Source organism: Tachyglossus aculeatus, chromosome 2 (genome assembly GCF_015852505.1).
Source record: "Tachyglossus aculeatus isolate mTacAcu1 chromosome 2, mTacAcu1.pri, whole genome shotgun sequence".
NCBI lineage: Eukaryota > Metazoa > Chordata > Mammalia > Monotremata > Tachyglossidae > Tachyglossus > Tachyglossus aculeatus.
Window position 1 is genome coordinate 61,531,607 of NC_052067.1, and position 25,661 is coordinate 61,557,267.

The 25,661-nt window shown below is 42.5% G+C and overlaps 1 protein-coding gene across 4 annotated transcripts in view; it reads left to right on the plus strand.

Moving 5' to 3' along the window:
- The window catches only part of RGS17 (regulator of G protein signaling 17), a 104,253-nt gene extending 81,798 nt beyond the window's left edge, over positions 1-22,455 (plus strand). For all 4 annotated transcript variants that reach the window (XM_038771489.1, XM_038771474.1, XM_038771482.1 and 1 more), the window contains 2 exons: positions 6,335-6,569; positions 21,348-22,455. In XM_038771489.1, coding sequence (XP_038627417.1) covers positions 6,335-6,569; positions 21,348-21,533 — 421 coding nt within the window. In that variant the 3' untranslated portion in view covers positions 21,534-22,455. The remainder of the gene's footprint in view (positions 1-6,334; positions 6,570-21,347) is intronic.
- The last annotated feature ends 3,206 nt before the right edge of the window (positions 22,456-25,661 follow it).

Below are 25,661 nucleotides of genomic sequence, written 5' to 3' on the forward strand. Positions count from 1 at the left end.
AGATGGGGTTTTTCTCTATAGAAATAAGAAACCTCTTGTGCTGTCACATTTTTTCACCTGAGCCATCCAAACCTTTTCTCCTAAAGTGGCTATAATGAAGGGGCCTTAGTTTGGTGGTCTTGACTTTTTGAACCTTGAAAGTGAAGCAGAAATTTCAGTCTTGGTAGAATAGTAATAAGGTCATTTACAACAGTTTAAGTGGAACGACACAAAAGAGGTCACCTTTGTTATTAATAATGCCCTGACAAAATGTGATTTATGTTTGAAGAAAATTAGTTTAATGAACCAGAATTTCCCCAAATTGGGGCAAGCTGGTAAAGGGGAGGCTGGCCTCAAGGTCAGGACAAGCCACTACACTTCACTTCGCTATTCATTGTCTTACTTCAACTCCTCTGTACTTAAGCAGACTTCTCAATACGTGCAGAGAACGCATACTAAATGCCTTGGGTTTTCCATCTTCTAGACTCTACTCTGCCCATTGTGCATTAAAATTCCCCATGCAATGGCTGCAACAGCAGATTACTCTCCGAAGGCTAACTCAGAACGTAAAGTGCGGTTCCCATTTAAGGAAATACGGTATCCAGCTCTAGTTATCACAGTCTAGGTGGATGGCCTTCTGGGTCTTGTTGAATGTGATGAAGGTTGTGTCTACACAAGGCAAAAGTAATGCCCATTTAAAATAAATTCCTGTAGCTGAATAACTATTAGTAATTTGTATAAGGTAATAGTAAAATAATATACTGATAAATAGTTAATACAGTTAAGCACATAACGCTTAGATTAGCACAGAGTGTGTGCAGATCACTATGCCAAATGCTAGGAAAGAATATACAGGTGGGAATTAGACATGTTCCCTCTCCCTTCGTGGGAGGCTCACAATCTAAAAAGCAGCCTAGATTTCAGCCAAATGGTGTGTTTTTGTGACACAGTATTAACTAAAACAGGATTTACAATCCTAAAAACACCTTCTCCCTCTCTGAGATTGTGGGCTTTGTGCTTACTGATTTGTAATTGAACTTTCCAAGCCCTTAGTACAGTGCTCTGCACACAGTAAGTGCTCAATAAATGATTGAATGAATGAATACTGATGTAACATAGTTCTACCAAACGATACTCATTTTCTGAAATCCTTAGCTCATTTTGGTCTGCTTAGATTTAACTACTTTTCTGTTGCCATTTCTTGGACCTTTGCATTTCAGGAGATATTTTATCTTCCCATGAGGGTCACTTGTTGAAATAGTCAACCAGTATCCTTGATAAGTGATGCTTGAAATTAGAAGAATGGTTTCAGAAATCAAGATTGCATGGCAAGATACTATCACTGCCTTTCTGGGTTAAAGTTGTCCTCAAGGAAAACCCACTCCACTTCCTTATATCCCCAGTTGAAAAATGTGCTAACCTTCCCCCTGCATTTTCTTTCTTTCTTCAAAAACTTATAAGGTTGTACATAAAAACCCCAGAAGAGTTGCTTTTTACTTTATAGCCAGGAGGTTCAATTGACCCTCTCTTGACCCCACCTCACCTTCTAGTTATCGCCCCATCTCCCTCCTACCATTCCTTTCCAAACTCCTTGAACGAGTCGTCTATACATGCTGCCTCGAATTCCTCAACACCAACTCTCTCCTCGACGCCCTCCAGTCTGGCTTCCGTCCCCTACATTCCACGGAAACTGCCCTCTCAAAGGTCACCAATGACCTCCTGCTTGCCAAATCCAATGGCTCATACTCTATCCTAATCCTCCTCGACCTCTCAGCTGCCTTCGACACTGTAGACCACCCCCTTCTCCTCAACATGCTATCCAACCTTGGCTTCCCAGACTCCGTCCTCTCCTGGTTCTCCTCTTATCTCTCCGGTCGTTTATTCTCAGTCTCTTTTGCAGGCTCCTCCTCCCCCTCCCATCCCCTTACTGCAGGGGTTCCTCAAGGTTCAGTTCTTGATCCCCTTCTGTTCTCTATCTATACTCACTCCCTTGGTGACCTCATTCGCTCCCACGGCTTCAACTATCATCTCTACAATGATGACACCCAAATCTACATCTCTGCCCCTGCTCTCTCCCCCTCCCTCCAGGCTCACATCTCCTCCTGCCTTCAGGACATCTCCATCTGGATGTCTGCCCGCCACCTAAAACTCATCATGTCCAAGATTGAACTCCTTGTCTTCCCTCCCAAACCCTGCCCTCTCCCTGACTTTCCCATCACTGTTGATGGCCCTACCATTTTTCCTGTCTCACAAGCCCGCAACCTTGGTGACATCCTTAACTCCACTCTCTCGTTCACCCCTTACATCCAATCTGTCACCAAAATCTGCAGGTCTCAGCTCCACAACATTACCAAGATCCGCCCTTTCCTCTCTATCCAAACTGCTACCCTGCTTGTTCAAGCTCTCATCCTATCCTGTCTAGACTACTGTATCAGCCTCCTCTCTGATCTCCCATCCTCTTGTCTCTCCCCACTTCAATCCATACTACATGGCGCTTCCCAGATTGTCTTTGTCCAGAAATGTTCTGGGCATGTTACTCCCCTCCTCAAAAATCTCCAGTGGCTACCGATCAACTTACGCATCAGGCAGAAACTCCTCACCCTCGACTTCAAGGCTCTCCATCACCTCACCTCCTCCAACTTCACCTTGCTTCTCTCCTTCTACAGCCCAGCCCGCACCCTCCACTCCTCTGCCGCTAATCTCCTCACCGTGCCTCATTCTCGCCTGTCCTGCCGTCGACCCCCAGCCCACGTCATCCCCCTGGCCTGGAATGCCCTCCCTCCACAAATCCGCCAAGCTAGCTCTCTTCCTCCCTTCAAGGCCCTACTGAGAGCTCACCTCCTCCAGGAGGCCTTCCCAGACTGAGCCCCCTCCTTCCTCTCCCACTCCCTGCTTGCATCCCCCCCACCTTACCTCCTTCTCTCCCCCACAGCACCTGTATATATGTATATATGTTTGCACGTATTTATTACTCTATTTTACTTGTGCATATCTATTCTATTTATTTTATTTTGTTTTGTTTTGTTCCCTGTCTCCCGCTTCTAGACTGTGAGCCCACTGTTGAGTAGGGACTGTCTCTATATGTTGCCAACTTGTACTTCCCAAGTGCTTAGTACAGTGCTCTGCACACAGTAAATGCTCAATAAATACAATTGATTGATTGATTTCAATTCTATGGTGGCTACCTAGGAGGGTAGTACCTATGTAAGAGGATAGGCTGGTGTGTATATTTTTTCAGTAGTAGTAGTAATAAATGCTTACTCTATGCATAGAACTGTACTAAGCAATGAGAGAAAATATAATGGTGTATGTTAGTAAAATCAGTCACCATTTCCCAAGTGGATTACTGCATCAGCCTCCTTTCTGACCTCCCATCCTCCTATCTCTTCCTGCTTCAGTCTGTACTTCACTCTGCTGCCCGGATTATCTTTCTACAGAAACGTTCTGGGCATGTCACTCCCCTCCTCTAAAATCTCCAATGGTGGCCTATCAACCTCCGTAACAAGCAAAAATTCCTGACTATTGGCTTCAAAGCTCTCCATCACCTTGCACCTTCTTACCTCACCTTCCTTCTCTCCTTCTATGGCCCAGCCCGCACATTCCGCTCCTCTGCTGCTAACCTTCTCACTGTGCTTCCTTCTCTCCTGTCCCGCTGTCTATCCCTGGCCCATGTCCTACCTCTGACCTGGAATGCCCTCCCTCCTCACATCAGCCAAACTAGCACACATTCCCCCACCCCCTTCAAAGCCCTACTGAAAGCTCACCTCATCCAGAAGCTCTTCCTAGACTAAGCCCCTCTTTTTATCTGCTCCCCCTCCCCTCCCCATTGCTACAACCCACTCCCTTTGCTCTACCCCACCCCTGCTCCACAGCACTTGTGTATGTGTATATATTTATGATTATAATTATGTTTATTTTTATTAATGGTGTGTATATGTCTATAATTCTATGTATTTGTAATGAGGATACTGATGCCTGTTTACTTGTTTTTCTGTCTGCCCCCTTCTAGACTGTGAGCCCATTGTGGACATGGATTGTCTCTGTTGCTAAATTGTACTTCCCAAGCACTTAGTACAGTGTTCTGCACAGTAAGTGCTCAATAAATATGACTGACTGAATGAATGAAATTACACGTGGTCTCTGTCCCTTGTGGGGCTCAAACGGAAGCAGACATCCTGAACTCTGAAGAAAGCTAGAAGTTTGTAGCTCCATAGTCAATTAACTTCTTTTTCCATGCATCCTGGCAACTTTTTGTTGGGTTCATTACCAACCTCATTGGTTGGCTTTATCCTATGCAGAGTTGGTCCAAAACAGTTATTTCTAGGAGAATCCTCTCAAAAGATACCTTTGTCCCATGTATAGCAGCCATTGCAGTAGAGTACAGAGATATCAAATTCTAGGGATGGATGTCAGGGAGCAAAAGAAGGTGTTACCATACAGGAAAAAAATTTAAAAAAACCATGATAGAGAGAGAGAGAAAGAGAGAGCAGCAATTTCTACTTTAGGGAGAAATAGTGTCACCAGTGGCTTAAGTAGTGTGTGCACCCTAAAGGAACGCTTACTGATAGTGATGAAGCTGAAAGAGACAATGTGTTAATATTTCTGGTGTTTCTTATTTAGGAAACATGTAGAAAAAAACTCCTAACCCAAAACCAAATACAGAGCACTCCATGGTTTAATGGTATTTATTGAATGCATATTGTGTGCAGAGACCTGTACTAGGCACTTTGGAGAGTACCACAGAATACATAGACATGATCCCTTCCCACGAGGAGCTCACAGTTTAACAAGGGAGACAGTAAAATAAGTACAGAAACAGAGTATAAAGGTATGCATCTAGGTGCCATGGGGCTGAAGTGAATACCAAAATGCTTGTTATATGGACTCAAGTGCAAAGGCGACACAGTGGGGAGGGAATTAAGGGAGGAGATAGGGCTTGCCTCCCTCCAACTTAAACTGTGAGTCCTATGTGGGACAGAGACTGTGTCCTATCTGATTATCTTATATCTACCCCAGTGCTTAATACAGTGCCTTGTACGTAGTACCAAGTAGCATAAAAAAGAGGTGAGAAATTGTCAGGGAAGGGGTCTTGGAAGAGATGTGATTTTAGTAGGGTTTTAAAGATGGGAGAGTGATGGTCTGTTGGATGTGAAACAGGAGGGAGTTCCAAGCTGGAGGGACGGCTGCCTGAACAAAGGGTCAGTGGTGAGAGTGAGGAAAGGAATGTGGGATATGGATTGGGTTCAACAGAGAAGCAGCATGGCTTAGTGGAAAGAGCACAGGACTGGGAGTCAGAGGACATGGGTTCTAATCCTGTCTCTGCCACTCATCTGCTGTATGACCTTGGGAAAGTCACTTCACTTCCCTGTACCTCAGTTACCTCCTCTGTAAAATGGGGATTGAGATTGTGAGCCCCACGTGGAACCGGGACTGTGTCCAGCCCAATTTGCTTGTATCCACCCCAGTGCTTAGTACAGTGCCTGGCACATAGTGTTTGACAAATACCATTATTATTGTTGTTGTTATTATATCCAGCAATTAGTAGAGTGCCCAGCACATAGGAAGCACTTAAGAAACACTTCTAGACTGTGAGCCCGTTGGTGGATAGGGACTGTCTCTATATGTTGCCAACTTATACTTCCCAAGCACTTAGCACAGTGCTCTGCACACAGTAAGTGCTCAATAAATACGATTGAATGAATGAATGAATACCGCATACACCCATACACAAATAGAGACCCAAGAAGGTTGGAATTAAAGGAGTAAAGTTTGCAGGATAAGCCGTAGAGGGAGAGGAGCAAGGGTAGGTAGGGGATAGAGAGCTGATTGAGTTCCTTAGCCAATGCTAAAGCATTTCTGCTTGATGAGGAGGTGGGTGGACAACAATTGGAGGTTTCTGAGGGTTGGGAAGGTGAGCACAAACAATTTTTAGAAAAGCAATCCAAGGCAGCAGAGTTAAGTATTGGCTGGTGAGGCTGGAGGCAGGGAGGTTAGCGAAGAAGTTGATGGCGCAGTCGAGGTGGGCTTTGATAACTATTTGGACCTGTGTGGTAACAGTTTGGATGGAGAAGAAGAGGTGGATTCTGAAAATAGTGTGTAGGCAGAACACACAAGCTTTTTTGTTGAAGCTTTTTTTTTCCAGTAGGATGCTAATTTGTATGTATTACAATTAATCGAAGTTCTCCTTTTCCTCTCCTACACTTGCTACACCTAAGCCTGAGATTTTCCACCTACTGACACTACTCTGTTCACTGAATATCAAAATTCTCCATGCATTAGCTATAATTGTGATTTACTCTTGCATGTTTAGTATAGGATTAAAAGTGCACCTTAATGGTCTGTCCTGTCCTTGCAGCCAAAATACCACGACAGATGAAATTATGTCATGGTCTCAGAATTTTGACAAGATGATGAAGACCCCAGCTGGCCGAAACCTCTTCAGGGAGTTTCTTCGAACAGAATACAGTGAAGAGAACCTACTTTTCTGGCTTGCCTGTGAAGAGCTAAAGATGGAACAGAACAAGAAAGTTATTGAAGAAAAGGCCAAGCTCATATATGAAGATTATATTTCTATACTTTCACCTAAAGAGGTAAAAAAATGTGGTTGTTACCCAGTTTTTTAATTAATATTATTATTATTATCAGAAACAGGGGACCTGGGCCCAGGGTTTAGGTCAATTAGTAGAGGGGACATAAGCATAAAGTTAGAGACTTTGACTTTGCAAAGTAAAAATATTTCTTACTCACTGGACCTCAATTTTGGCTTTCTCACTGCTGAACCCTTGCCCCCATCCTCTCTCTGTCCTGGAACTTCCCCCACCCCACTTCATATACTAATGACCACTACTCTTCCCCACCTTTAAAGCCTTACTAAAGTCACATCTCCTCCAAGAGGCCTTTACTGACTAAGCCCTCATTTCCTCTACTCCCTCCCCTTCTGAGTTGTCTATGCACTTAAATCTATACCTATTAAGCACTTGATATTCACCCAACCCTCAGCCTCACAGCACTTATGTACATATGCATTATGTATTTTAATGTCTGCTCTTCCTCTAATAATAACAATAATAATTCTGGTATTTGTTAAGCACTTACTGTGTGCCAGGCACTATTCTAAGTGCATGTAAGCTCACTATAGTCAGGCTATCAACTGTTGCATTTTACTCTCTCAAGTGCTTAGTACAGTGCTCTGCACACAGAATCAATCAGTCATATTTATTGAGTGCTTACTGTGTGAAGGCCACTATACTAAGTGCTTGGGAGAGTACAAGACAACAATATAACACACATTGATAGACATTAATAAAAATAAATTTGTGAATTTGCACATAGGTATTGTGGGGCTTGGCAGGGGGAGATAAAAGGAGCAAGTCAGAGCAACGCAGAAGGGAGTGAGAAAAGAGGAAATGAGTGCTTCGTCAAGGAAGGCCTCTTGGAGGAGAAGTGCCTTCAATATGGCTTTGAAGGTGAGAAGAGTACTTCTTTGTCAGATAGGAAGAGGTAGGTTGTTCCAGGCCAGAGGCAGGTCGGGGGGCAAAATAGACAAGATATATATGCAGTGAGTAGGTTGGCATTAGAGGAATGAAGTGTGTGGACTGGGTTGTAGTAGGAGAGTAGCAAAGTGAGATAGGAGGGAGTAATGTGATTGAGTGCTTTAAAGCCAATGGTGAGGAGTTTCTGTTAGATGTGGAGGTGGATGGACAACCACTGGGGGTTTTTGAGGAGTGAAGAAATGTGGACTGAATGTTTTTGTAGAAAAATTATCCAGGCAGTGGAGTGAAGTGGACTGGAGTGGGGAGAGACAGGAGACAGAGAGATCAGCAAGGAGGCTGATACAATAAGCAACGCGGTTAAGATGTTTGGATTAACGTGGTAGTTGTTTGGATGGAGAGGAAAGAATGGATTTTAGTGATGTTGTGAAGGTTGAACTGACAGAATTTAGTGATAGCTTGCACATGTGGGGTCAATGAGAGAAAGAGGAGTCAGGGATAATGCCAGCATTATGGGTTTGTGAAACATGAAGGATGGTGATGCTATCTACAGTGATGGGAAAGTCATGGGGAGGACAGGGTTTGTATGGACAGAAAAGGAGTAAACACTCATTGATTGATTTCCCCAAGCACTTAGTACAGTGCTCTGCACACAAGTGCTCAGTAAATAACATTGATTGGTTGAAAGTACCATCATGATTTAACTATGGGGTAAAATCCAATGGAAAGATTGGTATGACTCACTATTCCAGCTCTCCAATATGGTGCTAGCCTCTAATTAACTCTAATCCTGGAGACATGGGCATTTATAGAATGAGACTGAGTCTATCAATAGAATTTATTGCATTTTTATGGGGTGTGGAGCATTATGCTTGGCCCACTGGAGAGTACAAGAAAATTAGTAGACATGATCCCAGCCCTCAAGAAATTTACAATCTAGAGGGGAGACAAATCCTAAAATAAATTATAGATGGGAGTAAAGTAATAGGCATGAAGATCTGTGCCACCTAGCAGTTGTGCATTTAAGTGTTGATGTGGCAGTTGGGAATATTTAGGCAGAGATGAGAAAATAACTGGAGATAACTTTCCACTGAGGAGATGATTTCACGAAGACTTTGAAGATGGGGAGAGAGGTGCACACCCTGAGTGCTCAATAAATACGATTGACTGACTGACCAGTGGTTTGAAGCAGTGAGGCCTAGTGGAAAGGGCATGAGCCTGGAAGTCAGAGGACCTGGGTTCCATTCCTGGCTCTGCCATTTTCTACTGTGTGACCTGGGGCAAGTCACTTAACTTATCTGTGCCTCAGTTTCCTCATCTGCAAAATGGGGATTCAATACCTGTTCCCCCACCTACTTAGATTGTGAGTCCAATATCGGACTTAATTAGCTTGTATCTAACCCAGTGCTTAGTATAGTGCTTGGCACATAGTAAGTGCTTAATAAATACCACAGTTATTAATCATTATGTGAAGAAGGAGGGAGGAGTGCATATTCAAGAGTTGAGAGCCAGAGGTAAGTGGTATTTTTGAGCCCTTACTATGAGCAGAGCATTGCACTAAGTTTTTGGGAAAGTACAATACAACAGAGTTAGTAGGAACATTCCCTGCCCACAGCCAGTTACAGTTTTTTTTAATGGCATTTGTTAAGCACTTACTTTGTCAGGCATTGTACTAAGCGCTGGGGTAGATACAAGCTAATCTGGATGCAGTCCATGTCTCCTATGGGACTCACGGTCTTAATCCCCACTTTACAGGATGAGGGAGCTCAGGAACAGAGTAGTGAAGTGATTTGCCCAAGGTCACGCAGCAGACAAATGGCAGAGCCAACATTAGAACCCAGGTCCTTCTGATTCCAGGGCCTGTGGTCTCTCCACTAGGCCATGCTGCTTCTCTGCTTCTTTTCAAGCCAATCTACTCCAAGTATGAGCTGGGGTCTAGGAAGAGAACAGTGAGGAGGGAGAGAGCTGATGGAGTGTCTTAAAACTGTTGGTCCGGAGTTCCTGCTTGATACGCAAAGGAATGGGCAATCTCTTGAGGTTTTGTAAAGAGTTGGGAGATATATGCAAAACAGCATTTAAGAAAAAAATCATCTTGGTAACGGAGTTAAGTACAGAGAGGAAGGTGCCTGGAGGAGACCATAGAACAACTTGGAGACTGATGGCTTGTGCCTGGACCAGCGTGTTGACCATTTGGAAGGAGAAGGGGCAAACTGTGGAAATGTGGAAGAGATGACAGGATTTGGCAACAGACTGAGTATATGTGTTAGAAGAAAGAGAGGAGTCAAGACTAATGCCAAGGATACCAGTTTAAGAGCTGAAAACATGGTGGTGTTGTCAGCTATTATGGTAAAGTTAAGTAGAAACTGTAAACTCGTTGTGGGCAGGGAATGTGTCTGATTATTGTATTATTGTTTTTGCTGTATAGTATTCTCCCAAGCACTTAATACAGTGCTCTAAACACAGTAAAAGCTCAATAAATACAACTGAATGAATGAATTTGGGGGAGGAGAATAGAGTTCATTTTAATTCATTCATTCAGCTGTATTTATTGAGTGCTTATGTCTGTACATATTTATTACTCTATTTTACTTGTACATATCTATTCTATTTATTTTATTTTGTTAGTATGTTTGGTTTTGTTCTCTGTCTCCCCCTTTTAGACAGTGAGCCCACTATTGGGTGGGGACTGTCTCTATATGTTGCCAACTTGTACTTCCCAAGCGCTTAGTACAATGCTGTGCACACGGTAAGCGCTCAATAAATACGATTGTGTGCAAAGCACTGTACTAAGTGCTTGGGAAGTACAAGTTGGCAACATATAGAGTCGGTCCCTACCCAACAGCGCGCTCACAGTCTAGAAGGGGGAGACAGACAACAAAACAAAACGTATTAACAAAATAAAATAAATAGAATAGTAAATATGTACAAGTAAAATAGAGTTATAAATACGTACAAACACACAGGTGCTGTGGGGAGGGGAAGGAGGTAGGGCGGGGAGAAGGGGGAGAGGAAGGCGGGAGTTCAGTCTGGGAAGGCCTCCTGGAGGAGGTGAGCTCTCAGCAGGGCTTTGAAGGGAGGCTATTTAGACTGATTGAGCTTGAGATGCCAGTCCAGACATTCGTGTAGAGATTATCATGGAGACAGGATGATGATAATCCAACCTTGGCTTCACAGACTCTGTTCTCTCCTGGTTCTCTTCTTATCTCTCCAGCTGTTCATTCTCAGTCTCTTTTGCGGGCTCCTCCTCCCCCTCCCATCCCCTTACTGTAGGGGTTCCTCAAGGGTCAGTTCTTGGTCCCCTTCTGTTCTCTATCTACACTCACTCCATTGGCGAACTCATTCACTCCCACAGCTTCAACTATCATCTCTATGCTGATGACACCCAAATCTACATTTCTGCCCCTGCTCTCTCTCCCTCCCTCCAGACTCGCACCTCCTTCTGTCTTCAGGACATCTCCATCTGGATGTCTGCCCGCCATCTAAAACTCAACATGTCCAATACTGAACTCCTTATCTTCCCTCCCAAACCCTGCCCTCTCCCTGACTTTCCCCTCACTGTTGATGGCACTACCATTCTTTCCATCTCACATGCCCGCAACCTTGGTGTCATCCTCGACTCCACTCTCTCGTTCACCCCTCACATCCAATCCATCACCAAAACCTGCCGGTCTCACCTCCGCAACATTACCAAGATCCGCCCTTTCCTCTCCATCCAAACCACTACCCTGCTCGTTCAATCACTCATCCTATCCCGTCTGGACTACTGTATCAGCCTCCTCTCCGATCTCCCATCCTCTTGTCTCTCCTCACTTCAATCCATACTTCATGCCGCTGCCCAGATCATCTTTGTGCAGAAACACTCTGGGCATGTTACTCCCCTCCTCAAAAATCTCCAGTGGTTACCAATCAACCTATGCATTAGGCAAAAACTCCTCACTCTTGGCTTCAAGGCTCTCCATCACCTCACCCCCTCCTACCTCACCTCCCTTCTCTCCTTCTACAACCCAGCCCACACCCTCTGCTCCTCTGCTGGTAATCTCCTCACTGTGCCTCGTTCTCACCTTTCCTGCCATCGACCCCCAGCCCACATCATCCCCCTGGCCTGGAATGCCCTCCCTCCACACATCCACCAAGCTAGCTCTCTTCCTCCCTTCAAAGCCCTACTGAGAGCTCACCTCCTCCAGGAGGCCTTCCCAGACTGATCCCCCTTCTTCCTCTCCCTCTCCTCCCCGTCCCCATCCCCCCCGAGTTACCTCCTTCCCCTCCACACAGCACCTGTATATATGTATATATGTTTGTACATATTTATTACTCTATTTTATTTGTACATATTTATTCTATTCATTTTATTTTTTTAATATGTTTTGTTTTGTTGTCTGTCTCCCCCTTCTAGACTGTGAGCCCACTGTTGGGTAGGGACCGTCTCTATATGTTGCCAACTTGTACTTCCCAAGTGCTTAGTACAGTGCTCTGCACACAGTAAGTGCTCAATAAATACAATTGAATGAATAAGTGAATGAACAGGAGGAAATACAAGATTCCCTAGATGGAGAGGTCAGGGTAGGCAAGGTAGGTGTTGGAACTATCCCTTAGAAATGGTAGTTGAAGCCATGGGAGTGTGAGTGTAGATTGAAAAGACAACCCAGAATAGAACACGGAGATACCTACAGTTAGGAGGTGATAGGTAGAGGAAGAACCAGTGAAAAAGAGACTAGGAGTAAGTAAGCCAGAGAGCTGGGAGAAGAATCTGTTGAGAATTGTCAGGAAAACAAAGTTTGAATTTCCAGAAGGGAGTGGAAAAAGCATGAAAAGCAGCTGAGAGGTTGAGGAATTCATTAGTTTTGGCAAAAGGGTAGTCATTAGTCATCTTGGAGCATGTGGTCTCTGTGGGATGAAAGGTAGAAATCCCAGCAGCTAGGGAGTAGATGGGAGAGCTGGCGAAAGTGACTGAAAAGAGTGTCCTGACTTGGTTTCTCCTCCATGTTTTTTGGCTTCTCTGCTTTTTTGATGTGTTCCATGGAAAAATAGTAGCACCAAGGAAGGTGCTTGTTAGTAGTTGATGAGGAAACAATCTGAAGGAAAAATCTGAGCACCTAACAGGGTTCCTCAGCCTAACCACTGGTGATATATGTTACTGGATAATGTAGTACCATGAAGCCAAACAGAGATCTTCCTGTATGGCAAACTACTCAAAAACTGACCCTTTTTGAGTCAACTTATCAAAGCAACTCTTCCCTTCCACAGGTATATTAAGGTTTGGTTTTAGCACTGCTAATGAAGAGCAGGAGGAATGAGGGGAGGGGGCATGGTGGAACTCCCTCTGTAGCAAGGGAAAGGGTGGGCGATTGGAGGTTCAGAGTGGTACTCCTTGCATTTCCTGGGAAATTTGAGTCTCTTCCATACAGCCACCCCCAACACCAGCCTTACACCTGCTCTTCTCTCCCTCGTTACTCCAGTGGAACTGGGGACAGAGCTGAGTTCAGATCTAAGACAAGAATCAGCAAGACTGAGTTCTCTCAGACACCCTTATGGTTGCTTCAGAATTGGTGAGGGGGACTCACCAGGCAGATTTTTCCCACCGATTTTTCAGATTCTGCCTGGGGCAATTTATTTGAGGATTTGAGAATTTCAGTTTGAAGAATCCAAACAACAGAGCTTCCTGGAAATCTACCATTTTGGTTTTTTTTAAAGTGTATTTAAGTACTTACTATGTATCAAACACTTTTGTAAGCACATGAGTTAGATTGGACACAGTCCTTGTCTCACATGGTTCTCACAGTCTAAGTAGGAGGGAGAAGAGGAGAACTGAGGCAATGGGAAATTAAGTGACTTGCCCAAGGTCACACAGCAAGCATTTGGCTGAGCCAGGATTAGAACTCAGGTCCTCTGACTCCCAGGCCCTTGCTCTTTACACTAGGCCATGCCACTTCTCTTTCATTATGGGGTTGTGGATTTAGCAAACCATTAATTTATCATAAGTTTGTTAATGCCACCACTCCACTTAAACAAGCTATTTATCCCCAAAACTTTACAAGTCCTGAAGCATCGGATCTCATTGAGTACTAAATTGACCAAAGCTGTGTTGTAAAATGATTGAAGTGGGAATTTCAGATTCAAAATTTAAAGTGGTTTCCAAAAAGAAATTCCCCAATCACTTTACCTGTACATGACATCAATGCTTTAAAACAGCCTTTAGCTGCGGTGGTAACCTGGCCTATTTTCAGTCCTCAGGATATATTTTCACTCATATAATTAAGTTGGGGATCTCAACCTTTTTAGCCCCTGGGATGCTATCTCCAGAGACAAATTGGAGCCAAGTGAACCATGAGAAACTGGTTCAAGTTTGCTCTAATTTGCCTTTAATCTAAAGCAGATTTTGGGGCCATTCTTGAGGGCAAATTCAGAGAACATTGAATGAGAGAGGGGTGAGTTTTGTAGGGAGCAGGGTTCTCTCAGCCAAAAAGAGACATTTTCCCCAAAGTTTTGATTTATCATAGATATGTAGGTGACCTGGGATGCAGAAGCAGCGTGGCTTACTGGAAGGAGCCCAGGCTTGGGAGTCAGAGGATGTGGGTTCTAATTCCAGCTCTGCCACTTGTCTGCTGTGTGACCTTAGTCAAGCCACATAACTTTCCTGTGACTCAGTTAACTCATCTGTAAAATGGGATTAAGACTGGGAACCCCATGTCAGACAACCTGATTACCTTGTTTTTACCCCCGTACTTAAGAACAGCGTTTGGCACATATTAACCACTTAACAAATACCATAATTATTATTTATTATTATTATGCCTTCCCCAAGACTTAGTTGTGTCAGCTGCCTTCCCTTGAATTGCTGGAGAAAATGTCTTCCCATTGATCTCTGTAGGTCTTCAGAGGTGGCTGGGGTTTGAAGGCACAAGACATTTTTCTTTTTCTCTCCTCACCCTTTATGTTTAATGCTAGTTCTCTTGTCTTGAAGGCACAAAACGTTTTTCCTTTTCTCTCCTCACCCTTTATGTTGAATGTTAGTTCTCTTGTCTCTTAAGTTTAACTTAGCCTGTCTCAGCACTACTCACTGCTTTTGACTCTTCAGTACCACCTTAGGATTTCCTTGCTGTTCTATTTTTTCCACTCCTAAATATTTTCCACCCTTACATAGTTCTTATATTTTCCACCCTTACATAGTTCTTATATTTTCCACCCTTACATAGTTCTTTTACTTTCCTTAGCTGTCATTTCCTCGTTCCCTCCCCTGCATCTCATACCACTTAAGTTTAGACCTGAGTTTTTTTGGGGGGTGGGGAGCAGGGGTTAATGGTACTTAAGTGCTTACTTTGTGCCGGGCACTGTTCTGAGCATTGGGGTCACTGCTTCAGGGACCTCATCTGTAAAATGGAGATTGAGACTGTGAGCCCCACATGGGACAGGGACCATGTCCAACTCAAATTTGCTTGTGTCCACCGCAACACTCAGTACTGTGCCTGTGCATAGTAATCACTTAACAAATACCGTTATTATTATCTCAGGAATAAGTATATGAAATTTTGAGCCTAGTTAAAGGAGGGCATTTCTCTGGACTACAAGCCCTTGTACTGTCAAGTAGACAGGAGTCATGCCATCCCTAACTGACATTTTATTCCTCTCCTGCCACCTCGGGGTCTGATCGGGGGACCAGGAGTACTGAGGGACACGGCAGATCAAATAGAAGGTGTGGCATTTTTCTCACTCTAACTCCACTTTCTATAAAATCTGCTTTGGGCTGAGCTGGGTGCTTATTTGAGTGAAGAAGTGATCCTCCTTACTCTGTTAAATACAAGGTTTTAACCCTGAGAGAGTAGAATTTAGGTAACAGAGGGACTTGTTAATGTTAAAGAACACTTCAGTGTCAGCTGATTTGCCAGCCACCCCACACTGTATTGATCATCATCAATGATACTGAGTATTTACTTTGTGCACACCACTGCCTTGAGAGAGTACAATATAACTGAGTTGGTATACACGTTTCTTGCCCACAGTGAGCTTACAGTCTAAAGGGGGAGACAGACATTAATATAAATAAATGATTTATAGTTATGTACACAGGTGCTGTGGCCTGAGGGTGGTGCAAATATCATGTGCCCACAGATCAGTGTATGTAGATGATGTCAACGGGAACTGGGTAAAAAAGGGCTTAATCAGGGAAGGCCTCTTGGAAGACATGTGAGCTCAATAATGATTTGAAGGTGAGGAGAGTGGTGGTTTAGTATATTTGGAAGGAGAGGGAATTCCAGGTCAGAGGGAGGATGTGGGAAAGAGGTCCACAGCGCAATAGACAAGATCCGGGCACTGTGAGCAAGCTGGAGCTAAAGGAGCAAATTGTGCAGGCTGGGAGGTAGCAGAAGATGGGTAAGGTAAACTAGGTTTTCCTGTGTCTTCCACCCTTCTAGGCCTAGAGCAAGATGTCCTCTGTAACTGAATTTGGGCATTAGGTCCCACTAGCATTAGCACTAGAAGTGCCAGTGTGGCATAGTGGACAGAGCACAGGCCTGGGAGTCAGAAGGTAATGGGTTCTAATCCCAGCTCCACCACTTGTCTGCTGTGTGACCTTGGGCAAGTCACTACCCTGTGCCTCAGTCACTTCCTCTGTAAAGTAGGGTTTGAGACTGAGCCCCGCATGGAACAGTCCAACCCAATTTGCTTCTATCCACCCCAGTGCTTAATAAAGTGTGTGGCACACAGTAAGCGCTTAACAAATATCATAATGATGATTATTATTGTTATTATTGTCAGTAAGTGCTTGGCCTGACACAGGGCTGACAACCGAGTGGAACAGGCTCTTTCAATCCCTCCCCCTCTACTGGGCTGGAGGGAAAATACTCATCATTGGAATCATCAGAATCAGAATTGTGGTCTTCAGAAACTGTCTTACTCTGTGCCAAGCACTGTGAGAAGTAGTGTGATATAGTGGATAGATCACGGGCCAAGGAGTCAGAAAGACCTGGGTTCTAGTCCCGGCTCCACCACTTGTCTGTTTTTTGACCTTGGGCAAGTCACTTCACTTGTCTATGCCTCAGTTACCACATCTGTAAAATGGGGATTATGACTGTGAGTCATTCATTCATTCATTCAATCATTTATTGAGTGCTTACTGTGTGCAGAGCACTGTACTAAGTGCTTGGGAAATCCAAGTTGGAAACATATAGAGACAATCCCTACCCAACAACGGGCTCACAATCTAGAAGGGGGAGACAGACAACAAAACAAAACATGTAGACAGGTGTCAAAATCGTTAGAACAAATAGAATTAAAGCTATATGCACATCATTAACAAAATAAATAGAATAGTAAATATGTACAAGTAAAATAGTGATAAATCTGTATAAATATATACAAGTGCTGTGAGGAGGGGAAGGAAGTAGGGCGGGGGGATGGGGAGGAGGAGAGGAAAAGGGAGGCTCAGTCTGGGAAGGCTTCCTGGAGGAGATGAGTTCTCAGTAGGGCTTTGAAGGGAGGAAGAGAGCCAGCTTGGTGGATGTGTGGAGGGAGGGCATTCCAGGCCAAGGGAAGGACGTGGGATGTGGGTCGACGGCGGGACAGGCGAGAACAAGGTACAGTGAGGAAGTTAGCGGCAGAGGAGCAGAGGGTGTGGGCTGGGCTGTAGAAGGAGAGAACGGAGGTGAGGTAGGAGGGGGCGAGGTAATGGAGAGCCTTGAAGCTGAGAGTGAGGTGTTTTTGCTTGATGCATATGTTGACTGGCAGCCACTGGAGATTTCTGAGGAGGGGAGTAACATGCCCAGAGCGTTTCTGCACAGAGACGATCCGGGCAGCAGCGTGAAGTATAGACTGAAGCGGGGAGAGACAGGAAGATGGGAGATCAGAGAGGAGACTGATGCAGTAATCCAGTCGGGATAGGATGAGAGATTGAACCAGCAAGGTAGCAGTTTGGATGGAGAGGGGAGGGCGGATCTTGGCGATGTTCAGAGTCCCACGTGGGAAGCAAACTGTATCCAACCTGATTACCTTGTATCTACCCAGCGCTTAGAACAGTGCCTGGCACATAGTAATTGCTTAACGAATACCATTAAAAAAAGAAAAAAAAAGAAAACCAGTGGCCCAAACTCTGGGGTAGATACAGGGAAGCTGTAAAGTCTAGTGGATAAAACCCAGGCCTGGAAGCTGGAGGACCTGAGTTCTAATCCCAAATCCGTCACTTGCCTTCTGTGTGACCTTGGGCAAGTCACTTCTCTGGACCTTATTTTCCTCAACAGCAAAATGGGGATTCGATTCCTGTTCTTCCTTCTGTTTAGACTGTGAGCCCCATGTGTGACAGGGACTGTATGAACTAATTAACTTGTATCTACCCTAGCACTCATAACAGTGCTTAACACATAGTAAGAGCTAAACAGATACCAAAAAACCCCCAAAGTGACTGCGACCACTGCCATCTGCAGGGCACTGCCCTCTGGGTTCTGGTTCCAATGGGACCAGGAGAGGGAAGTAGACCCTGGGATATGGTGACTCAGAGTACCACACTTCATGAGACAATCACTTCCTGTTAGTCTGGATGTTTCCTAACCAAATGAGGTGAGTCTCTTTGGTCCTGGAAGAATAAAGTAGAGATTCCAGACAGTACTTTATTTTTCTGCCTTAGAATGTAAAAATGAATACATTACACAGCTCTGACCTGTAGTTCTAAGTTTTTACTCTTTAAGCACTTTTCTTATTGATAACTGTTTTTTCCTTTGGCAATGATAACATTCCATTCATTTGAAACTGTTTTAAGCTTTCTCTATTCACCTAAACATTGGCGTATATTGAATAAATCTTCCACCTCTTCCCTCCCCCACCCCTGCCCCACCTCCTGCACCTTAATGTCACAATTGCAGTATTTAAGTGCTTACTATCTGCCAGGCTCTGTACTAAGCAAATCAGGTAGTCACAGTTCCCATCCAATGTAAGGCTCACTTTCTCAATCCCCATTTTATTTTCCAGATGAAGTAACTGAGGCTCAGAATTGAAGTGACTTGCCCAGGGTCATACAGCAGAAAAGTGGCAGAGCTGGGATTAGAACACATGATCTTCTGATTTTCTGGCCCATGGTCTGTCTATTAAGCCTTGCAGAGATAGAACAAATTAGCTCAGGTCCCTAAAAAAATTTAGAAGTCCTTGAGATAGGAAATACTTGTTGATTCCCCACACACATACCCGCACCGCCCCGCAATTTAGGATGGCCCTGTAGCTGAGTCTGTGGCTTGTTGAAATGATTCATTTATAATAACACCTCCCTAGGGATTCCAAACCTAGGTCTTCCTCATCTTAACCCCAATTGTCAGACCAAGCAGCATACCTGTCTCAGCAGGCAGAAAGGGGTAGCAAAGACCTCTGAAGAAGGGAGTGTTTGGTACTCATTTTTTCACTGCTTCCAGAAAAAAACAGTGAAAGGCTTTCTGATTTAGGAAGCTCTCCCTTCCTTAAATTAAATTTTCTCTTCGTAACATCTAAATTTTCACATAATCCATCTCAAGCTACAGTTTAGCTCTCCCTTTGGGACAGACATATGTCTATGCATTATTAAGTCCTACTGGAGTCCAGGAATATCTTTTTGGATTGAAATAGGCATGGCTAAAACTAAAGTTACTGACCTCCCTTATTTTCGCCATCATCCAGGGCAAATATAGGATTAAGCAGCATGGCCCACTAGAAAGAACAAATGCCTGGGAGTCAGAGTCCCTGGGTTCTAATCCCAGCTTTGCCTTTTTCCTGCTGATAACCTTGAGCAAGTCACTTAACTTTTCTGTGCCTCAGCTTCCTCAATTGTAAAATGGGGATTCAATACCTATTCTCTCCTATACTTATATTGTGTCCACCCTGTGTACCTACCCTGTGCTTAGTACAGTGGTTGACCCAAAGTAAACACTCAGCCTATATGATTAGTATTATGATTTTTTTTTAAGAAACAGTGGTATTTAAGTTCTTACTGTGTGCCAGCACTGGCACTGTACTAAGCTGATTAGCTGTAGATACAAGCTAATCAGATTTGACATAGTCCATGTCCCACATGGGGTTCACAGTCTTAATCCCCATTTTACAGATGAGGTAACTGAGGCCCAGAGAAATGAAGTGACTTGCCCAAGGTCACACAGCAGACAAGTGGAAGAGCTGGGATTAAAACCCAGGTACTTCTGTTTCTCAGACCCATGCTCTATCCAGTAGGCCACACTGCTCTTCCACCAAGACCCAGTGGGTAGTTTTGTGTTGGTCCAGTGATTTTGACTAAGCGATCTCCCCAACCAGTCAGGATCAAAATATAGTTTTTATTAGTAACACATTTGGAAAAGAGTCCAAGAGAGAATACTAAGGGCAAGAATTGCAAGGTAGTAGTTGATCCTCCAAAGTTTAAGATTGTCAGGGCCAAGCTGAAGATCTTAGTAACAGACCATTTGGTTTGGACAAGTGCTACCTGAGAGCTTTGCTTGGAGAGAAGCTGGGAAATAGTTTAGACCAAATTACCCCCAAATAAACTAATTATTGCATTTATTTGACCCTTATTATGTGGTAAATGGTGGGATGGATACAAGGTCATGAAGTCAGGGTGCCCTAGTGGAAAAAGCACAGGTCTGGGAGTCAGAGGACCTGGGTTCTCATCCAGGCTCTGCCGACTGCTTGCTGTGTGACCTGGGCAATCCACTTAACTTCTCTGTGCCTCAGTTTCATCAACTATAAAAATGGATTAAATACCTGCTCATCCTTATACTTAGACTGGACTGTGAGCCCCATGTGCGACCAGGACTGTGTCTGACCTAGTTAACTTGTACCTACCCCAATGCTTAGCATAGTATGTGACCCATAGTAAGTATTTAAATACCATCAATATACTTTTGTTTTTCAAGTTAACTCTCATTAGCTTCCTTTTTAGCCCTGGTGTGTCTTGGTAGAGTAAAATACATTACCACAGACAGATGTTTCTGCCTGGACCTCAGTGAGAACAGGCAGGCAGGGCACTTCAGAGAATGCCAACTCCCTTTGCTTGCTCCCAAGCGAACTCAGTTTCCCCACAACTTGGTGTTTTAGCTTTTCACCCTATTAGCCGCCCTTTCCCACAATTTTCAAATGGCCTTGGTGGAGGTGTGGACTTAGCAGATCTGAGCAAGCCTGTATTACCCTGCATCACTTTTTTAGCAATCCATCATATTTAAGGAAAGCAGTGCTGGAATAGGGGATAAAATCCGAGCCTTAAATCTTCCCCAGCTGTAACCCTCAGTCTCCCTGGATCCCTTAGGCCCAAACTTCGTGACAGGGGTGAAAGGACAGCAGCAGAATCTGAGACAGGGATGGCATGTGCCTTGCCAATTCATACTACACCTCACCTTTGTACTGGCACAGCAACAAAAGCATGTCTCCTCTTGATGCAGTTTCTCCTTCAGCAAGAAATTTGGCCAAAGGGGAAGAGTGTGTTCATCACAGTAAAGACAGCTAGAAACTTCACTAGACCATTTTCTAACAGGTATCTCTACCCATAGTAGTAGGCCACAGGACCCCAAATCTCTGCAATGTCAGCAAAGAAGTGGTGGTTCACTGAGAGGGAGAGGGGAGGGAAGGATCCTCCAGTATCCGCTTCAAATGTCCAAATGCTCTAGAAGTGTACCTGGAAAGTTCCTGAAGAAGTCCTCTAGAAGTGGACCTGAAAGGATCTGTCCAGGTAGCTAAAATATCTGTTGAATTGTGTTCACTGTTCCCCAGCCTCTTAAGCATTAAGCTTTGAGGGAGAATACAGATTTCAGCTCCCTAAAAAACGGACCAAGACTTGATGGGTTTTATTTGCCATTAGAGAGTTCCTCTAGACCTGCTGGCTTGTATCTATTGAATATGAGCTGTGGTAAAAATATCTCTTCACATGCTTATTCCTGTTCTCTCTAGGTCAGTCTAGACTCTCGAGTGCGAGAAGTGATCAATAGAAATCTGTTGGATCCCAATCCTCACATGTATGAAGATGCCCAACTTCAGATATACACTTTAATGCACAGAGACTCTTTCCCAAGGTTTTTGAACTCTCCGATTTATAAATCTCTTGTTGAAAGTATTGGTTCTACTTCTGAATCTTAGTTTTCATTTTTGGAAACAATATCAATTGCTTTTTGGAGGGCTAGGATGGGAAATAAAAAAAGTAGTTAAATACCATCTGAAGCTGAGTTCCTGGGGAACTACAGTTTAGCACTACTCAGGCTACTGTGAAAAAAAAAATTCAACACATTATGGTCTTTTGTCTGCATTTTCACCGAGATCATTCATGCTTAAGTTTGAAGAAAACCTGGAATATTGGGATTGCCAAATGACAGTTGTTTTACTCAACACACACTTACTGCAAGCAAGATGTACGTAGAGTTCTATGAACAGTCTCCTTGTGTATCCTCACACTGCATGTGCAAGGTAAAGCTGCTTCATTTGCCACTTAGATGTTGCAATATTTAATCCAATAACATAACTTATATCTGTATTTAAGGATATTTTTGTGCAATATGATCTGATATAGAAATAATTGCCACAAATCAGGCTGTGGTTTGCATTTTTTAGCAGAAATTAATGCAGAAAAAGCCAATTTTTAAAGTATAACAACAGAAATCCACATGCTACATGGCATACCATACACTGATTTTGAAGCCAACATTTCTGTACTGGAAAAAGAGCTACTTATCACTGTTTATCAAAAAATCCTAATAGGGAATTTTGCTGTTGTTCACTGCCAAAACTGTGGCATTTTCGTTACAGAGTTTGCAATGTCAAAAAAGCACAAACCATTTGAAGGGATCCATGTCTGGTTGACAAAAATCTATGCGCTGATATTGTTTTTAATTGTTATACAAAAAAGAATCTCTGTACATTTCAGATGTCAGATACTGTAATTGATTAAAGACTGGTTATCCAGTTCTATCACTGTTGTGTAATGTTATGTACTTCAGCGAGAAAAATGAAAAAGAAAAAAAAAGCTTGATACTTAAGTTTTTGAATAATGAGATTTAATAAAAGATTGCCTACATGTAGCATTTTAAAACATTTTGATGACTAGCATCTGTCCTGTGGCATATTTTTCTTGTTAGAGAAATCTAGTGAAAAGCTGTGTTTTTAACCAAGAAATATTGTAAAAGATTTTGAAGGTGACAAATCTCAACTTTAAACCTCCCCAGTTTTCAAAAGGAGTTGCAGAAATTGAGTTAAAACTGAACATTGACTAGTCAATCCAAATGAAAGACAGCATAGTGCCCAAGCCTCCTTCTTGCTATGTTATTTTAACACTTTGGCTTGACCTTTAGAACAAGAAAATATTTGCCTGATGATGCACTTTTGACATTCAAAAAATGATGCCCCATAATATACAAGTTGCCATCATCTTTGAATTTATGTAAAGTTCTTGAGCCTGTTCTTCCCATATATTGAATTTTGTAAATTCAGGAGCATGGGGCTGTGTGTGTGTGTGTGTGTGTGTGTGTGTGTGTGTGTGTGTGTGTGTGGTGTGGCATAGGTATCACAGATTAAAACACAGTGATGACTTATGTGTGTGAGCACCATGCATTCCCATGGAGCTGAATCTTACAAATCGTCCAAGACCTGAGCTCCTATGTCTGGACTATTAATACCCTGGGAGCTATTTTTTTTTTTCTATCAATCAAAATAACTAAGTGACTTTGAATAAAAATTTAAAAAGTATTTATAATTACTGGGAACACTGGCCTTATACTAGGGATGGTTTTACAATTTTAGGTTTCCTTTTTCATTTTTTTACTACCTCTCATTTTCTTTTAGTTTATTAGCATTTCAAATAACAGGTTTTGGGTTTTGCTTTTCAACTTAGTTTACTTGAAACCTGGCATTGTAAACTTTTTCTCATGAATATAGAACATTTCAAGAACCGTTTTTTTAAGTGCATTTGATTTTATAATTTATATAAAATTCAGGAGACCTGATTAAAAGGGCTATTCTCTATTCCCTATGCAAATACCTTAACTGTTGTAGTGTTGGACAAAATGGGACTAAAAAATTCTGCAAAGTAGGAAACAATATTCTGTTTACACTGGCGTTGCTGACTATCCTACCATATTCAGCACTTTTAAATACATTGTTATTTATGAAAATGTAGTTAAAATGCAAGACATAAAATATTTATAACAATCATTTCTTTTAATAAATGCCTGTTTTGTCTGAAAATGTTACTGTGTTATACTTTATGTTGGTTATTTATGGATAAAAATTTTTGGTGATATATTGTTAGAAAAATAGCTATGAAAAATGTTTACAAAACATAGATAACCATATTTTTTTTCCTGAAGAATGAAGAAGGAAAAAAAAAACTCAACCAGAAAGGATCATTTCTCCTACTGTGAAGTTTTGCTGTCGCTGAAATGACTTAAGATTTTTTCTTAAAATTAAAATCACACTTATTATACTACTACTGTGTGTATACATAATCAACTTTTGGATTTGTTACAGTGTTTGCGGCACAAAAAAATTGGTGCAAATGACTAGAAAGTGTATAAAATATCATGACAGACCGCATGTATAAAATTCTTTAGAATATTGACTTTATATTCTTGGTGTTACTATTTGGTGACCTGCTATTCATAGGCTATCTTTATAAGATACTTTAGCAATTAGAAGAATTGTCTGTTTGACAAGAATATCCTTGAAATGTAACCAAACCTAAACATAAAGGCCCTGATATAAATATCCTGGTTTCTAGCATTGGAGTTCAGAGGTGCATATTTTTCAATAGTTGTTCCTGTTTGATAAGTGAGAAAGACGCTGAATTCAGTGTAATATTAGAATGTGTTCCAACTTCACTTGTTAGTCTGTGTGAATATTTCCATGATAAGCTTCTATTTTCAGGAGTTTTTAATTTAATCATAAAATTTCACCCTGCTGTGAAGTTTCTGCCTGAGTGATGCGTTTTTTGCTTCACCAAATTTTAAAAAACATCTCGCTAATTTTAAATGAACTCCCAAGCATTTAGTACAGTGCTTTGCACACAGTAAACCCTCAATAAATACGACTGAATGAATGAACATGAAACAGTCAAGACAAAAATGAAGGAACAAAAATCTTAGGTTTTGTCTTTGCTCCCATTTCAGTAGTGTAACATTTTTTCAGAAATGGTGGCAAGCCTCCTGGACCTAAATGATTCTCAGCAAAAAAAGCAGGAAATCTGTAAGGTGCTTTATGTCTTTTACATCCCTAGGCTTAGATTTAGTATGCCACTGCAATAATTTGCAAGAGAATTGGTAGATAATAATAATAATAATGATGGCATTTATGGAGCACTTACTATGTGCAAAGCACTGTTCTAAGCGCTGGGGGAGATACAAGATGATCAGGTTGTCCCACGGGGGGCTCACAGTTTTCATCCCTATTTTACAGATGAGGGAACTGAGGCACAGAGAAGTGAAGTGATGTGCCCAAAGTCACACAGCTGACAAGTAGCAGGGCTGGGATTTGAACCCATAACCTCTGACTTCAAAGCCCGGGCTCTTTCCACTGAGCCACGCTGCTTCTCTGTGTTGATGTTGATGTGCTTCCTGAAAATGTCTTGACAGAAAAGTGAAGAGGATAGTCGAAGCAATTATCTCTGATAGAAGCAAAAACCAATACTGTTGAAGAAAAGGAGGGGTTTGGGGGATCTTGATTATCTGGGTCAACCAATGGAATTTGTGGGATAAATCTCAATTCTCCTATTCTTTCTGTCTGTGGAATCAGAGTTGTCCCATGAAGTAGCTTAAGTCTTGGGAGAACTATTGTGTTTTTTTTGTGAAGGTAGAATAAATGTTAAATCAGTTTGACACAGCATTAGTGACTCTTGTACAAAATTTAGCCAGTGTAGATACTCACTGAATCTTGAAATGGATGATAATTTAAGGCCAAAGCATCATCTTCTTGCTTTTAGGTAATCTTTAAAAATTGTAAGTAGTCAAGATATTCAATTTTGAGAATTGGTTGCAGTGCATGCAGTGCTTATTAATGTACTTTAATGATGCCTCAGTATGTATTTACCTGTACGATGAAATAATCTAAATGACACTTACACTGACACTTCCTGACACTGCCTGACACTTCCATTTTTCAGAAGGACAATGGGAACAGGTAAATAATACACATTTATTTTAAAATGATGAAATATATATTCATACCACTAGGCAGAAATATAAAGTTTACCCGGTTCTGTATTCCTTTCTTATGACAATTTTT